The 17759-nt window shown below is 45.9% G+C and overlaps 2 protein-coding genes across 10 annotated transcripts in view; one reads left to right on the top strand and one right to left on the bottom strand.

Moving 5' to 3' along the window:
- The first annotated feature begins 540 nt into the window (after positions 1–540).
- On the top strand, positions 541–15347 carry ERAP1 (endoplasmic reticulum aminopeptidase 1). Its single transcript, XM_071729850.1, has 18 exons — positions 541–1311; positions 1878–2016; positions 3337–3471; positions 4004–4124; positions 4459–4613; positions 5088–5201; positions 6048–6179; positions 6739–6870; positions 7022–7096; positions 7208–7365; positions 8201–8280; positions 8544–8727; positions 9824–9980; positions 10063–10247; positions 10936–11097; positions 11911–12054; positions 12185–12266; positions 13409–15347. The coding sequence occupies exons 1-18, from the start codon at positions 848–850 to the stop codon at positions 13553–13555; spliced, it is 2766 nt and encodes a 921-aa protein (XP_071585951.1). The 5' UTR covers positions 541–847; the 3' UTR covers positions 13556–15347.
- An 863-nt stretch (positions 15348–16210) lies between these two features.
- CAST (calpastatin) overlaps positions 16211–17759 on the bottom strand; it is a 61027-nt gene continuing 59478 nt past the window's right edge. For all 9 annotated transcript variants that reach the window (XM_071729859.1, XM_071729858.1, XM_071729863.1 and 6 more), the window contains one exon: positions 16211–17455. The gene's annotated coding sequence lies outside the window, so the exon portion shown is untranslated. The remainder of the gene's footprint in view (positions 17456–17759) is intronic.

The following is a 17759-nucleotide window of genomic DNA, read 5'->3' as shown; positions in this document are numbered from 1 at the left end:
GATTCTCCATCCCTGGAGATATTTCCAAAGAGCCTGGATGTGGCACTCAGTGCCATGGGCTGGGAACTGCAGTGGGAGTGGATCAAGGGTTGGACTTGATGAGCTCTGAGGTCCCTTCCAACCCAGCCAATTCTAGGATTCTATGAAAGGGTGGGGGGTGTTTTATTCACACTCCCTCTAGCCTAGGGGCTGGGTGGCTCAGTATCCTTGTAGGAATTTTCTGGTGAGATGCTAACAATCCAGTCCCATCAGACAGTGCTTCCCCCGTCCTGCTCAAGGCTATCACCAAGCTGTCCTGGGCAGCCCTCCCTTCCCTCCCACTGCTTTCATCTTTCTTGCAGGCTTTTGTCTCAAGGTCGGGCTGTTGCCTGCTCGGGAGGTGGTTTTATCGAATTCTTATCGTTTCACCGGTAGGTCAGCTCTGTTTTTATTCCCCCTGTGCCTTTTGTTCTCTTTCCCGCGATCTTTTTTTTTTTTTTTTTTTTTTTTTTTCCCCAAAATACTTTTTTAACTCTTCTCAACAGGTCAGTTTCTCTCTCCAGAGGCGGAGGAGCTCTTCCCGATCCCGGGAGCACTGCGAAGTTTGTAGTGACCGTACCGCAGCTTCCCAATAGGGGACGCCCACCCCCCCTCACTTTCGGTTTCGCTTTCGGTCCGCTCCGGGAGCCGGGAGCCGGGAGCCGGGAGCCGGGAGCCGGGAGCGGGGAGCGGGGAGCCGGGAACAGGGAGCCGGGAGCGGGGTGCGGGGTTTCTGGGCTGCTCAGGTGCGGTGCTGCCGCTCCGGAGGAGCTGTTCCCGGCGGAGATAATTCCTGCAGTTTCTTCCCGTCCTCCTCGGGCGCTGGGAAATGGCACCGCGGGTCCCGGTCCGTCCGTTTCCAACCATCCTGGGACTGCTGAGCTTGGTTTCGGCGCTCGGCGGGGACGCGGGGTTCCCCTGGGGGTCCATCCGGCTGCCCACGCGTGTCATCCCGCTGCGTTACCAGCTCCTCATCCACCCCAACCTCACCACCCTGACCTTCACGGGGAAGGCTGCCATCGAGGTGATGGTGACCCAGCAGACCTGCGCCGTCATCCTGCACAGCAAACGGCTCAGCATCACCAGGGCCACCGTCCTGAGTGGCAGGGGACACCCAGAAGAGGAGGCACGGGTGGTGGAACACCAGTCCTTCGAGCAGGTAGCACTCCTCACCACCCAGCCACTGCGGGCTGGGCACAACTACACCCTCAGCATCCAGTACCACGCCAACCTCTCCCACACCTTCCGTGGTTTTTACAAAAGCACCTACAGGACCCGGGAAGGGGAACTCAGGTAACCCTAACAAGTTTTCGGGAGTACCCATAGTTGTTTTCTAAATGTGAAATCAACAGGACAAGGGGGAATGGTCTCAAGATGGAAGAGGGGAGATTGAGGTTAGATATTAGGAAGAAATCCTTTGTTGTGAGGGTGCTGAGCCCCTGGGTGCCCCCAGAAGCTGTGGCTGCCCCATCCCTGGCAGTGTTGAAGGTTGGATGGGGCTTGGAGCCCCCTGGGCTGGGGGAGGGGTCCCTGGATTGTCCAGGTGGGACTGGAGGAGCTTTGAGGTCCCCTCCAACCCAAACCCTTCCATGATTCCTTGCTGATTAAGTCAAGGAGCATTAATTATGGTTGCCTCATCCCTGGAAGCTTTCATGGACACCTTGGATGGGGCTTGGAGCCCCCTGGGCTGGGGGAGGGGTCCCTGACCATGATAGCAGGGGGGTTTGAACTAAATGACCTTTAAAGTCCCTTCCAATCCAAACCATTCTGTGATTCTATGAGATTACTCTGTTTGTACACATGAGGGGGTGAGCACAGAGGGTTCAGAAGGTGTGTGACCCTGTTCCTCCTCCCTGCAGGGTGCTGGCAGCCACACAGTTTGAGCCCACGGCCGCCCGCATGGCTTTCCCCTGCTTCGACGAGCCAGCCTTCAAAGCCAGGTTTTCCATTAAAATCAGGAGGGACAACAAGCACCTTGCACTCTCCAACATGCCAGTTGTAGGTGGAGACTCCCAACGTTTAACACTGAGGGTCTTTGAAGCCAAAAACGTGACAGTGGAAGGAGGACAGGGTGTCCAGGCAGCTGCTGTGGGTGGGAATGGTGATAGGAACATGAGTTGTGTGAGTCTGTGGTGCTACTGCTGCCAGCCCTGAGACAAAATTAAAGTGGCATGAAGGAAATCATGCACTGAGGGGGTTCCTGCTCCTCAGCAGAAGTGGCAGAGTGATCAGCACAATCACCTCTGTCGTGTTGATTTTACTCACAAAACGCTTTCCATAGTGATCTTAGATTTCAAGATCTAATGAAATACAGGTTAACAAACACACTACTTATGTGCACTAACTTCATTGTCATATAAGCAGGACCTTCTCAGTAAAAAATACTCTGGACTTCCAAAAAAACCCAACCACCTCAAAGTGAAAGTGTAGATGTAATAGTTATAAATATTGTGGTTATAAATTACACACACATAAATTATAAAAATTATAAATTATTATAAATACACATAAATATATAACATACACATATACACATATAATCTACATATATATAAATACATATACACATTGTGATTATAAATAAATACATATATAGGGTTAGCTGTGTTTTCTGTATTTGTTTTTACACTTCAGGTGCAAGAAATTCTTCCTAATTTCTTTGGCACTCTTAGTTGTTTGTTTGCAAAGAAACTACCCCTTATAAATGAGGGAAATTAGGGAAACCCTCCCCTCCTTTCAAAAATGAAACATTTTGAAAGTTGATAGGAAAAAAATAAATTCTTTTGTAGGCAAATGTTTAAAACCATTAATAATTACTGGGTGCCAGGTTCCTAAACACATTCCAGGTCTAAACTAGTTAGCTAAGGCTCTACACTGGCTGCAGGAGACTTGTTTTAGTCTCAACTAGTTATCTGTGCTAACAGAGGCATGAGATGGAGGGGGTGGTTTCTCTTGTGTGTAACAACAGCTGCTGATAGCTGTGCAGCTTCCAGTCAGATGAAGTTGGGTGAGATTAATTCAGAACAACTGAAGCAGTGAACAATATTTTCATTTTCCTAGCTTTACCACTGCAGAATTAAGTATCTCTGCCCCTATAGATACAGAGGGTTTGTTCTCCTCGCAGGGGGGAGTGGGTATGGGGGTGACTTCTTTCCAGGGTACCCTTGAAGCTGAATTTAGTATCTTCACAATGTAATGTGACATATTTAAAATGCTTTGTGCTCTCTTTCAAGTGTAGTACCTTTCAGCTGAGGAGGCAGATGCCAAGGTGCTCACAGGTGGTGCTGCTGGGTGATGAGCTGTGCTTGTTTTTTTTAGGTGAAGTCTGTGAATATAACTCCCTGCCTTGTTGAGGACCATTTTGATACCACTGTCAAGATGAGTACATACCTTGTGGCCTTTATAATTTCAGATTTTAAGTCCATCAGCAAAATGACCCGTCGTGGAGTTAAGGTAACTCAGTCTGTATGAAGCCATAGTGGTTTACATTTCACTTACATCACTGGGTTTATGGATCTCAGTGTTTTATAGGGATGAAAGGTGAGAAAGAAATTGGGTTTTAATTGGATGATTACTTTGCATTCTGAGCTTTATTACTTTGACAAGTTTTCAGTAGCAGGTTTTCCATATAATTACACACACTGGTAACAGAGTTTGTTTCCTGTAAGAATACATCACTAAAGGCAAATGAAATACACTTTTCATAGGGGGTTAGCACCAAATATCATCAGTTGCACAGCTCACATGGTAGGAGTGGAGGTGGAAGAGGTCTTTGTAGGGACACAGCAGTTCTGGTGGGTAAATTTTAAAACTTCTTTCCTATTTCTGGCAACGTGTTCCTGCACATGTTGTGGTAACTCTGGTGTGGGAGTGCTGGGTGTGTGCTCTGTTGTCCCTTTTTGTGCCCATCCAAGGTGCTGATGAAGAACTGCTGAGAGCTCTTGGTGATGGTGGTACTGAGGTGCTGCCCACCCCTCTGCTGCAGGTTTCTGTGTACACAGTGCCAGACAGGATCCACCAGGCTGACTATGCCCTGGATGCTGCTGTCAGACTGCTGGAATTCTATGAGGACTACTTCAGCATTCCATACCCTCTCCCTAAACAAGGCAAGTGTTCAGCCAGCCACACACTGAGTGCATCAGGACAGGGCTGAGCACAGGGTGAAATGGCACTCACTCAGCACTTCAGAGTGCCAGGACAGGGACAAGGTGGGCTGACAGGCTGTTGAACTGGATAATTAGCAGAATTTCAGGACAGATTGAAAATTTTTGTCTTCTGTGTAGAACTTCTTTTTCAAGAATGTTTTTGCAATTCCATTTTAAAGAGACCTCAGAAGTGTGTGTGGTACGTGTGGGACTGGGATGAGCAGGTGAGTGAGTTCTTTGTTGAGTGAAATGTTACTAATACTGCTTTAATGTGTTGTGATTTTTATTTTTCTAGATTTAGCAGCTATTCCTGATTTTCAGTCTGGTGCTATGGAGAACTGGGGACTGACCACATACCGGGAGTCAGCGTTGCTGTATGACCCTGAAAAGTCCTCAGCATCTTCTAAACTTTGGATCACAAAGATAATAGCCCATGAGCTGGCTCATCAGGTGAGGTCTGAATGGGCCTGCAGAGGGGTTTGGGTCAGAGGATCTTGGAGCTGCCAGCTGAAAGCAGCTCCTTCAGCTCCAGGGAGCTCATCTGAGAATCCTGTTGCTGCTGCAGGGTTCCTGGCAGGGGGCTGGAGCAGGGATGTGCTCAGCAGCTCTGAGGCACCAGGGCTGGCCCTTGAGATTCACTGCAGGCCACCAAGGCAGGAACAGAACTTTTGGAAAGGTTTATGGTGTCATCTGTGGCCCTCTTGCCAAACGTGGATTCTTGGGCCATTCTTGGGAGCCAGTGGTTCAGCATTTTACCCTTATAATGAGAAAAACAGTGGATTTTCACAGAAAAAAAAAAAGTTCCTCAGAGCTCGGTGGCATACTATAAATGCAGTTTCATGCAGGTCTGTAGCAGCTTTTGTGATAAACTGTGTATTTAATTTCAGAAGCTTTTAATTATTTTTTTTTTCTGTTTTCCCCCAGTGGTTTGGCAACCTGGTTACCATGGAGTGGTGGAATGATCTGTGGTTAAATGAAGGGTTTGCAATGTTCATGGAGTTTGTGTCAGTCAACGTTACCCACCCAGAGCTGAGAGTTGTAAGCAGCAGTTACTGCATTTTTATTCTGTTACTAAATCCATTAATAAGTCAGGATAAAGATCAAGTGGATTTGTGCTGTGAATTGCTTTCAAAATTCTATCTGAGAGGATTATCTGATGTTGATTCTGGAGGGTAGGAATGCTGATTTAACTGGAAGTGTTTTCAGGAACTGATGATGGAAGTTAATTATTGTTGTGAAAGTGTAGTCTTTTCTAAAGAGACATTTAGACTTCTAAAAATGGAAATAAATTGTTTCATCTTATTTCCTCAATTAGGATCAGACTCAGAAACACTAAAACTCTCCAGTTAGCTTAACAGAAGTCCAAAACATGAAATTTTCTAGAAAAATGAGATGAACAATGTATCTAGGCAGATTTTTGCCATAGCACCGGAGTGGAATGTTACAAGAGAAATTTGATTTTTTCAAATTTTTTTTTTTTTAATTTGCTTTATGGCTACTGACCACTCTCTCATCAAACTCTTGGAAGGTGCAGGTGTCTTTTTGCATTTATTTTTAAGCCTCACTAGCTCAAATATTTGGAACCATAGAATCACAGACTAGTTTGGATTGGATGGAACCTTTAGGGGTCATCCAGTCCAAGCCCCTGTCATGGGCAGGGACATCTTCAACCAGATCAACTAATTAGGTTAATTTAGAACACTAGAACTCAGTTGGCTGTCTGAATCAGTGTTTTGGGGGGAATTTTATTCTCTGGAATAAAAAGCTATGTTTTTCTTACTTTGTGTGATGTAAAAGTCATGTGGAATGGGCTGGAAAGTGAACAGATAGGGATTGTTGTGATTTCTGAATTTAGCAATAATATTTGGGTTTGCCTTCTATTAGGAAGACCATTTCTTAAGGAGGTGTTTTGATGCCATGGTAGTGGATTCCTTAAATTCATCACATCCCATATCTACTCCTGTGGAAGATCCAGCTCAGATTTTAGAAATGTTTGATGATGTTTCTTATGAGAAGGTAAAATACATAAGTGCTACTGGCTCCAGAGGTACTGCCTGTGCTGTGTGTGACTGATTTCACCCCAAAATAGAAGATGTCCCTGACACATGTTAATGGATTTGTGAATTATTGAATAATTCCCTGTCCAAAACACCTGGGTGGACTCAAGGGGCAGTGTCCTTTTCCATTTCCAAAGGGGAAATATTTACTCCTTCTATGTGTTCTATATCAATTTAGGCTTTAAAACATTTTTTTGTTCTTAACCCAAGGAACATTTTTCACTGGAGCATTGTCTGGTGCTGGCTTGTATAGTAATTTAAAGGAATACTAACATAAGCTACTCAATCAGTGATATATTTTAAGAATAATGGTCATGGAAGATCAAAGTATTGTTTCAATGTATCTATATATCTCTATATATAACCCAGTTATTTTTTTAATCAGGGAAACATGCAAAAGTGAACTCTTATGAAGATCAGTCAAATTTATTTTTCTGAAACAAGCATTTTGCCAGCTAGGGAGTAGTTTTGTAAACACTTTGTCACTTTTTTTTTTTTTTTTTTTTTTTTATTCCCAGGGATCTTGTGTATTAAACATGCTGAGGGACTACCTGACTGCTGATGTGTTTAAAGCTGGGCTTGTGCAATACCTGCAGAAATACAGCTATCAGAATACCAAAAATGAAGATCTGTGGAACAGCATGACAAATGCAAGTATTCCTTATTATCTTTTTTTTTTCTTCAAATTTCACAACTTCTCATGAGCAGTGTGCATCCCTAATGTGCTACCAGACTGTGACCAGTCCTTGCAATAATGGCAGCAAAGAGAGATGCCCAGTTTTTTTCTTTCTCCCCTTTCAGATTTGCCCCACTGAGAAAACTGAACTGCAAAGTGATGGTTTCTGCAGAAGCAGCCAAGAGTCATCTTCAAATGCAGTAAGCATCAGCTTTTTCACCCATCTGTGTTTAGGAGTGGTGGACTCCTGTCTGTGCCCTCTCACATCCCTCTTCCCTCCTCTCTTTTTTTTAACTCCTGCTGACAACCAGCACTGGACTCAAGGAGAGGCTCTTGATGTGAGGGCAATGATGGACACGTGGACACTGCAAAGAGGATTTCCCCTGGTGACAGTGACAGTGAGGGGGAAGAACATCCACCTGCAGCAGGAGCACTACAGGAGGGGAGCAGATGCTCCTGCACCCACAGGGTAAGCAGAATGGGGCACCCCAAACAAAGCTTCTTATGGAATGCTCCCCAGTCTGTGTGGCTGAGAGTCCTCCCTCTGCATCTCAGGGATCACAGGATGGTGCCAGGGGTGGGAAGGGAGCTCTGGAGATGATGGATTCCAACCCCCTGTCCCAGCAGGATCCCCCAGGGCAGTCCCACAGAACACATCCAGGAGGGTTGGAAAGGCTCCAGAGAAGGAGACTCCACAACCTCCATGGGCAGCCTGGGCCAGGGCTCCCTCAGCCTCACAGCCAAGGAGTTCATCCTCATCTTGAGGTGGAATTTCCAATGGCTTCAACCCCTGATCCCTTGTCCTGTTCCTGGGCACCCCTGAACAGAGATTGTCCCCTTCCTCTTGCCCCCCACCCCTCAGCTCTTGATGGACATTCAGAGATCCCCTCTCAGCCTTCTCTTCTCCAGGCTGAATCCCCAGGGCTCTCACTCTTTTTTTTACAGCAGAGATGCTCAGATCCCTTCAGCACCCTCCCAGCTCTCCATGGGACTCTCTCCAGTAGATCCCAGTCTCTCTGGAACTGGGGAGCCCCAAACTGGAGCCAGAATTCCAGGTGTGAGAGGGGATCTAGGAGAACCCCCCTGGATCTGCTGGACACACTTTTCCTGGTGCCCCCCAGGATCCCACTGGCCTCTTGGCCACCAGGACACATTGCTGTCCCATGGAGAATTTACTGTCCACTGGGAATCCAAGGTTTTTCTCCATGGAGCTGCTTTCCAGCAGGATGCCCCCTCATCTGTACTGCTGCCTCTTCTTCCATTCATGTTCTTTCACCAAACCAAGCACTTTTGTTTTACAACAGGAATTTGTGGCACATCCCACTGACCTACATCACCAGCAAATCTGGCACTGTTCAGAGATTTCTGATGACAACTAAAGCAGGTAATTTCTTTGACTAATAGGTGATTAACTTGCTCAGAGTTTGTTTTGCCAGCCTTCTCATTTTGCAGGTTTTTGGTTTTTTTCAAAATAGGGAACTGGAACTACTACCTGAGAAGCAGACAGCTCAATAATATTGTTGTAACAATCCCTTAATATATTCAGAAACTGTGCTCTTTAAACCACTGGAATGAGAGTAAAAGTATTATTTGGTGTAGCACTAGTATGTGTTAGCATCAAAAAAGGAGCTACCCTTTTGTTTCCAGATGTCATGATCCTTCCTGGAATGGTGAACTGGATTAAATTCAATGTGGACATGAGTGGGTATTACCTCATGCACTATGAAGATGATGGGTGGGACCGCCTGATCAACCTTCTGAGGAGGAACCACACAGTAATTAGCAGCAATGACAGAGCAAGCCTCATTAACAACATATTCCAGCTTGTGAGGTAAGGCCAGCTCTGGAAAAAAATACAAACTGCTGAGGGGGGAAGAGCTGGTCATGTGCATAGTTTTCCTGAGGTCAGTTGAGCAGACCAGGAGGATGTTCTTCTCTTGCTTACAGCAACATAAACTCAGTGTTTCTCTCTGCTGCAGTGGATTTATCCAAGCCTAATTAGTGAAAAATGTCATGTTTGATCAAGGCAGTGAAGGGTGACACTGAAGTGATGGGTTGGGGTGATGACTTTGCACCAGATGGCAGCAGGGCTGCTCAGGGTCTCAGTGGGCAGCAGAAGAAAGGTCTCAGTGTGATAGAGGAGGGCTCAGACTGCTCAGCATGTTCAGAAGTTGGAGAGGAAAAGAAGGGACAATGAGAGATGGAAACTGGGCCCAGCAGAGTCCATTCTGTGATGGGTGGCTGGAACATGCAGAGGAGGCAGATGAACAAGGACATGGGAGGGTCTGTGCAGGGTGCTGACCTGGAAAGGCAGCAGAAAAGAAGTTTTGCAGTGAAAAAGTGATCAAGGAGAGTGATAAAAGACTTGTTCTACTTTCTGTGCTTCCTCTGGGAAGAAATCAGTGAGGTGTGACCTGCCAGAAAGAGAGGACAGTGAAGAAGCAGCTGGGATTGTTGCTTGGAGGTTCACTGCAGGCCAAATATCTCCATGTTGATCTGGAAAGGTGTTGCTGAAGGAACAGCCTTGGCTGCTGGATCCTTGGGCATCTCTGTGGTTTGCAGAGCAAAGCTGGTAGTGCAGGGGGAGCAGGAGGGAGGGACACAGTGCCTGGGGCTGAGAGATGGAGGGCAATGTCAGTCTTCCTGAACCATGCTCCTGCAGTCCATTTCCTGCTTCCAAGACTGAGTGTTGGGTTTCACAGAATCACAGACTGCTAGGGGTTTCATAGCTTGTGTAGCTGTTCAGTCCCATTTCACTTCCAAGAGTGAAGTTAAAAGGGGTTTGGAAGTATCTTTACTCTTTGCAGAGATTCCTGGGAAAATTCTTTGGCTTGGGATTTGCTTTGAATTAAGCCTCTTATGATATTTGTATCATTAATATCCTTAGTTTAATGATAACTTTACCCCCTCTTTTCCACTTCCTTCAGAATAAAAAAGTTGCCAGTTTCCAAAGCTTTTGATTTGACTTTGTATCTGAAACACGAGAGGGAAATGGTGCCTGTGCTCCAAGGGATGAGCGAGCTGGTTCCCATATACAGGCTGATGGAGAGGAGGGAGGTGGACGGTGTGGAAAAAGAGCTACAGGTGACATTTTTAAGTACCTAGAACTCCCTAGCCCTGCCTTGCACCCCTGTGCAGTGCAGTTCAAAGCAGCTCTCTGTTCCAGGAGTATTTGATCAGCCTGTTCAAGGGGCTGGTGGACGAGCAGCCGTGGAGTGACGAGGGCTCAGCGTCAGAGCGGCTGCTCAGGGACTCTCTGCTGCTCTTTGCCTGTGTGCACAGGTACCAACCCTGCCTGGACAGGGCCAGAGGATTCTTCACAGAGTGGCAGAAATCCAATGGGACCTTCAGGTCTGTCCTACAGCTGTTAGCTGCTTCTGCTGATGCTCCTTCTGTCTTAATAATTTCTGTAAAGAGCTGAAACATCGTTCCTCTCTGTGCCCTGAAACTCCTCAGGTCTGAACCTTGGGGCTTTAGCTTGAGTTGGGTGCTCATACATCCTGTGGTAGTCCACAGCCTGGGTTGTTACAAATGTTCTGAAAAGGTAAAATAACACATATCCCCTCACTTATGTGTCTGAAAGCTGTCTTGTGCCAGTTGAAAAAAAACAAGTAACATCTGTTCCTGAGCTTCACTCTGGTTTTGTTCCTTGTCACAATGTAAGATCTCACTAAAACAACCCTCCAAAATGTTTCTGAGAGATTCTTGTTCTGGGCAGGCAGAAGACCATCCTGGGTTGTGACCAGGCATAGCTCTGAGAGGAATTTACAGAGATAAAGAAGAGGAAAACAAAAAAGAGGGGGAAAAAAAAGAAAAAGAAAAAAAAAAAGAAATGATGAGTCTAGACTTTGTAGAAGTCATTTCAAAGGCAGGAACAATACTGAGATATTTAACTGTTTCCCAGGCAGAGGGATCACTTTCTAATGCCCAGGAGCAACATTTTATGGTGGATTGTCTGCTGTGGCAGTGATGTGGTTGTGTTTCTACACACCCCCCTAAACATGAGGGGGACAGTGAGCTGGTGCTGTCTGTGTTGTAGGGTGCCAGCAGATGTGAAGACAGCTGTGTATGCTGTAGGAGCACAGACACCTGAGGGCTGGGATTTCCTCCTCAGCAAGTACCAGCTCCACACCTTCAGTGCAGAGAAGGAGAAGATGGAGCTGGCCCTCAGCCTCAGCAGAAGTCAGGACAAGCTGCAGTGGTGAGTGGGGATCACCTTGTGGGACAGCTCTTGAACACTGAAAACAAGAAATACAATTATTCAGAGTCTTCTTTCATGGAATTTGAGTTCCATGATGTGTAAAATGCTTTACAGAGGTCATGCAGTGGCTGCACCTCCTCATGTCTGAGTTCTCTTGTGCTGCAGAATTTGCAGTAGCAAATGGGGACAAAACAGAACCCAAGAGGTGCTGAGATACCTGATCCTTGGCTGGCAGACACATCTGTACTCACTGGGTACATTCTGCATCTCTCTTAAAAGCTGGAGGTTTCCTTGAGCACCACTGAGGTTTTCAGCTCTTCCCTTCAAACCTTTGCCTCCTGTGCACACAGTTCCTGATGTCTGGACACAGCTCTGGCTGTGTTTCTCATTAATGAATTTTTGTACTCCAGCTGATCACTCAGTTGCTAATTACTCTTTGCTCAGGTGCTGTTTGGACACCTGAGTTGTGAGCAGCACTTAGGGCCTGAACTTTCCACTGGCAGTGTAGAACAAACCTCTCTTAGGGAGGGAGGGGGAGGCTCTCATCTGTTTGGGAATTCTGAGTGCAAGTGGAATGTAGCCTGTGTTTTATCCTTACTGCTGAGAACACCAGGGTCACCAAGTACCTGTAATTGTGGCACCAGGAGGAATGGGGCTGAGGAGCACGCCATGAAAAGCTGGCAGTAACCCAGCAGCAATGCTCTGCCAGCTCCTCTAGAAATGTCAACTCCCACTGGTACCAAATGCAAAGGGGAAGAGTAATTTTCAGCTTTACCTACTGGTGTCAGCAACTTCCATGTCTCTCATTCTCAGGCTGATGGATCAAGGTCTGGGTGGTGATGGTATCATAAGAGCTCAGGATCTTCCACACATTATTGTACTTGTTGCCAACAACCCCTCTGGACATCACCTAGCTTGGACCTTCTTAAAAGAAAACTGGGACAAACTTATAGAAAAGTAAGGAATATAAGATGATTTGCTGCTCTCTCTATCCGAGTGTACTTTAAAACTCTTACTGTTTACAAAAACATGTTTTCTGAGCATAGGTCATTCTTTGTTGTTTGTTTTTTGTTTTTTTTTTTGCCAGGTTTGGACTTGGTTCCAGTTCCATTGCAAACATTGTCACTGGGGTGACCAGGTGCTACTCCACCAGGTCACAGCTCGCAGAGGTGAGGCACTCAGATCCTGCCTGTGAAAAAATAGCTTACAACTGAAATGAGAATTGGGATTAAATATTAATGTGGTGAAAGCACAACCAGTCCTGAGGCATCAGGGCAATATCCTGAGTTTTCCCTGCAGAGGATGAAGTCAGGGATGAGTGGGATCACTAGGGAAGAGCACAAAGACAAGGAGGATCTTCCTTGTCTAAGCAGTGAGCCTGGAGGCAGGCTGTGAGTTTGCCAAAGCTTTCATGGCTCAGCAGCCTGTCCTAGGATTTTCTACCCACTCTGGAAAGTAGTGAGGAAGAAGAAGCAGAAAGAAAAAAGTTTTCATTGAGGCATTGAGGGAACAGAAGAAAAATGCTGAAGGGCAGTAAGGAATACATCAGGAAATACAGATTTCTCCAGGCTCCTGGATGTTGTATACGATTTTGTCTTCTTTTTCCATGCTCTCTATTGCCATTAAAAGTGCACATTGACCAAGTCAATCTTCTTTTCAGAAGATGCTGCTTCTGTTGCCAGTTTAAAGTTTTGTGTTGTGTTTTTTTTTAACACATCCCTAAGTAATGCAGCTCTACTTAATGTGAAGGAACACAGGGAGCATCTCTTTATTTCAAGCTTTGTTCTCAAACCCAGCAACTCCCTTCCTCATGCCCTGTACCTTCCTTGCATTTTGTGTCTTTGCATCTTGTGTTGTGCTTGTCAAGCTAAATTACACAATATGTATACATTTATACAGGAAGTACAGACTCTGCATCTTTTGTTTAAGCACCTGTCTGCCAGCTCCAGCCTGAGGTTAAGTTTCCACAATGAGCCTTTTGATCAGGACTGCCTCTTTGGAAAAAAAAAAAATGAGGAAAACACTTCCAGCAGAATTTGGGAATTTAGAAACAGCCTCCAGGGTTCCCGTGTGCCTCAAGAATCAGTCTTAATGGCTTTTTACAGAATAATTTGCAATGTAATCCTCCTTGGCTCGTGGGATCCAGGCACTATGAAATGCTTTTTAAAAAACTGTTCTTGATAAAGGGGTGGGAGGGACAAGGGGTGGAAGAGCCAAGGTCATGTTCACAGATCAGCTGCTGGTGTGGTGTGCACCTGAGAGACATCTCTGCCTCTTCATCAACTCTTCTGCCACCTTTGTTTTCCAACAGGTCAGGGAATTCTTCAGCTCTCTGGAGGAGAAGGGTGCAGGGCTTCGCTGTGTCCAGCAAGCTCTGGAGACCATTGAGCACAATTTACAGTGGATGGACAGAAATCTGGAGGAAGTCAAAACCTGGCTGCGAAAAAAACATCTGTAAATTCAGGCTTCTTGGTAATGTTTGTCAGGACCAAAAAGCACTGAAAAGCTGTGAAAACTCAGGGCTGGAGGGTCAGCTCAGTTGTATAAACTACTTCAAAAAAAGGAGCTGTGAGGCAGCTGAATCACAGAATTGTTTGGAAAAGACCTTCAGGGTCCTCAAGTCCAACCACATCCAGTCCCTACCAACTCTATCACATCCCCAGGGGTTTCTCTGAAACCCCTCCAGGGATGATGGGGACTCCAGCCCTGCCCTGGGCAGCCTGGGCCAGGCCCTGACAACCCTTTCCAGGGAGAAATTCTTCCCCAGCTCCAACCTAAACCTCCCCTGGCACCACTTGAGTTGTGCCAAAAGTTCCTCTTGTCCCATTCCTTGTTCCTTGGGAGCAGATCCATCCAGAAGCTCTGCCCTCAGCCTCCTCTGATCCAGGATCAGCACCCACAGATTTGTGCCCTAAATGCTGCTCAGTCCTTTTCTCCCTCAGGACCATCCCAAGCTGAGACCAGGAACGTTGTTCCATGAGCTGAGGTGTGGGCTCCCTGCTGGAGCTCTGAGGTGCACTGTGTCCCAGGAGCAGCAGATCCAGGGGGACAGAGCCAGGAGGAAATTCCCACCTGCCAGAGGTGTCCCTGCTGCTCTTCCCTACAGAATTCAGGCAGCAGCTCTGACACTGACGTGTGCACAAAGCCACAGCTCCATCTGCCCCCATCCTCACCCTTTTATGCTTCCTGAATTTTTATTTTCAGGGGTGCAGCCCAGCTGCATCATTAAGCACCCCCTGACTGTAATTAGCAGCTGTGCCCCCTGTCCTGCAGCCTCCTGCAAATGCTTTGCCTGCACTGGAAATATTCCTGTGATTTTAGGTGACTCCTGCAAGGAAACAACACACAAGTTGGGTGCAGGAAAAAAAAAATAAAAAATTAATGAACTTTTGTACTTTAGCTGATGATCCATGAGTTTGTTTTAGCAGGAATTTTTGCTTCTAATTTCCCCTTTTTAGCCCAATTGAAATGCAGCTCTGACACAAGTGCTCTTTGCCACTGAAAAGGACAGAGTCACAGTGACCTGTGGGGTACTGATAACTGTGAGCTTCAAGGAGAGAAACTGAATATTGTGTGCTTGGCAGGGACAGCTGTGTGAGAAAGCCAAGTCAAAATCTGAGAGATGGGGTTCTTTTGGTTTATTTTGTGTTGTAACAAGCAGTTCTGAACGGCCTTCTCCACTTACCTGCACCAAACTTTTATTTCTCTACTGAACTACTTTTTTTTAAGTATCTAATTACCACATTAACTAAATGCATTCAGTTCTTGACTTTTACAGCCACGCTCTTGACATGAATTTGCAGTGTTTATTTCCTCTGCAACCTCAGTTTCCTCACAGGAACAGCTGAAGCAGCCACAAACTCTTGAGCAGAGGTCAGGATGCACAATCTGCAGGGACAATGAGTGTCCTGAGGTCATCCCAAGCTGCTGACTCTGCCTTGCTCTTCTCTCAGCTGCAAATTTGCCTGCCCAAGGAGCTGAGCTCTGCTTTGTTAGAGCTCTAAAATCCTGCTCTTGAGGGAGAGAAGAAGTTTTTCATAAAATACCAGTTTTTTTTCAGCCACATATCCTGTTTGACACAAGGTGTTGTCTATGGGGCAGCTGGAAAGCTGAGCAGGCCAAGCATCATGTCTACATTTTCTGCTATTTCTGCTACTGTCTGTTGCTTGCTTTAAAATGTTTTCAGAACTGAAAAGGCAATTGGTTAAAAAAAAAAATAAATAAATTTTTTTACATGATTCTAGCTAAAATACTTCGTTTGTCTTATTTTGCACAGTGTGGTCAGCAGTAATCTGCATTCCTCTCTTTTCCCTGCTGTAAATGCTACACCTTCAGCTTCCCAGCTCTGGGGAAAATGATGCTCCATTCCTGGTATGTCACAGCCCCTTTCCTGCTCTCCCCCCTTAATTGAGGGGCTTAATTAATTGGCTTAGTTAGCCACCCATGCACTGGAGCCCTCTCTGCAGAACAAAGGGAGTGTCACCAGCAGGTGTGTGAACACCACTCATCTCAGCACAGGGGTTTTGTTGATCTGAGCTGCATGATCTAAACTAATAAATAATAATAATAAACTAATAAACATTTTACAATATTCTTGTGTGCTGCTCACAGAACCAGAAATTCCTCTGCTCAGCCCAGAGAATCCCAATGGGCCAGGGGTGGTGGGCAGGGTGCTCACACCCCAATTCCTCCATCACCTGGGAACCACTGCTGATCATTTGTGCACTGCACATTTCAACAAAAATTGTAACTGCAATTTCTCAGCAAAACTGTAGCTTTCTGGAACCCTCATGCTGACACCCTGACCCTTCAGCTGCTCCCCTGCACACCAGCACCCCACAGGGTAAATCTGCTCCCAGTTCACTGGGACACAGCTTGGAAAAGCAGAGGGAGGGAGGAGAAAAACCTCATCATGAGCTCTATCAGGCTGTGAGGGCCTGGATGAAGTGCTGCTGACAAGTGCTTTACAAATTGATTTAATTTTTTTAAGCACAATCTGTTCAGTTTCAACATTCGAGTGTTTGGGGTTTTTGATTTCTTCTTGCTTTTCTTCTGAAGAGACCTGGTTTCCAGTTCAGGTGGCAGGGGTAACAAATGCACAGGAACACCAGGATGCCTTCTTAAAAACTTTTATTAGTGTGACACAGGTTCTCAGCACAGACTGCACAGTAGAGTCAAAAAGTCTAAAATATCCCCAACTTAGATCTCCAGGCTGTCTGTCTGTCTGTCTGCCAGGCCAGAGGCTGTGGTGTCAGTGCCATCACCTCCCCTGCAAGCCTCGTGGGGTGCAGGGGTGTGCAGGGCTCTTCTGCTGAGGGGACACACGGGGGGAGGCACCTGGAGGACCTCAACCCCCCCACCAGCAGCCCCAGGACAGGTTCCTCCTCCTGCCTGGTCTCTCACAGAGCAGGTGAATGTGTGACACTGCTCCTGGCAGCACTTTCTGCCCTGTTCCTCCTGCATTCCCTTCTGGAGCACCAGGAACAGGAGCAAGGACTAGAAACAGTGCAAAATTTAATTATTTTTTTTTCTTTCTTTTTTTTTTAAGAAGTCCCCCTGGTAGACCCAAACTCCTCCTCTTTGATCTCTGCTAAAGCTCGTGCACTTTTCCTGATCTCCTCTGTGATGGGAGTGGGTGTCATTGTTACACCAGGATTTGTATTTGTTCAGTCCAGGAGACTCCTGAAATTATGCAACAACAGCACAGATACGATTGGAAATTTAAAAAAAAAAAAAAAACAATCAAAAAACACTAAAATCCTCATCTGCTGTGTTTTTGCTGTTTTAACTAGACTTAAGGCAGCATCTAAAATACCTGTTTAGTTACTAGGTGTGTTTGATAAGCAGTTGACCCCAGCCCCTCGCCCACAGCCACCTGTGCAGGAGGAGGAGGGCTGAGGGTGAGCAGAGCTCAGTGTAGTCCAGAACTCCTAACGCAGTCCCTGCAGTGTTACAGATGCCAGCACATACAGACCCCTCTGGAGAGCTACAGGCACTATGTGGAGATTATGTGCAAAAGGCTGCAGAGGTTGCTTTTTTGTTTGGGTTTTTTGTTTTTTTTTTTTTTTGGCATTGCTATTCACTTATCAAGAATATTTTTTGCAAATATAAAGCATTCTCTCTCTCTGGAAACTGAAAGAAATTTACAAAATATGAGTATAATAAAATGAGTAGCTAGGGAAGAGAAAAAAAGACACCTTAGTCTTACTACTGGGAAGAAAAAAGAAAATAAGAGAAAAGTCCAGCAATTATCACTGTACAGAAACCACCCAGAATAGCCACGTGACTTTTGCTTCAGCTTTTGTTCTTCAGGAATCCAACAACAAACAGAAGAGGTTTCATACATTGCACCAAGATCCTGGCAAGGGGAAAGAGAAAGAAAAAAAATTACAGTGCTTAGGTTATTTTTTTGGGAAAAAAAAAAATCACAAAATAAATGCAAGAACAATTATCAGAAAGCTAAGTGTCTCTCCTTCCCATGCCAGGACAGCCTCCAGTCTGAAGCACGTTTACCAAGCAGCTAAGAGTAGTAACATGAGTACTCCCGTGTTACTGGTGATGATGATGAAAGATACCAATTAATTAGTCTTACATTAAGCTGTGATTAAGCTGAACACGAAGCAGCAGAGGAACCCGTGCAGGGAGGAAGCTGAATTTTTGCC

Source organism: Heliangelus exortis, chromosome Z (genome assembly GCF_036169615.1).
Source record: "Heliangelus exortis chromosome Z, bHelExo1.hap1, whole genome shotgun sequence".
In the NCBI taxonomy this organism is placed as follows: Eukaryota; Metazoa; Chordata; class Aves; order Apodiformes; family Trochilidae; genus Heliangelus; species Heliangelus exortis.
This window is presented reverse-complemented; position numbering and strand designations above follow the sequence as displayed.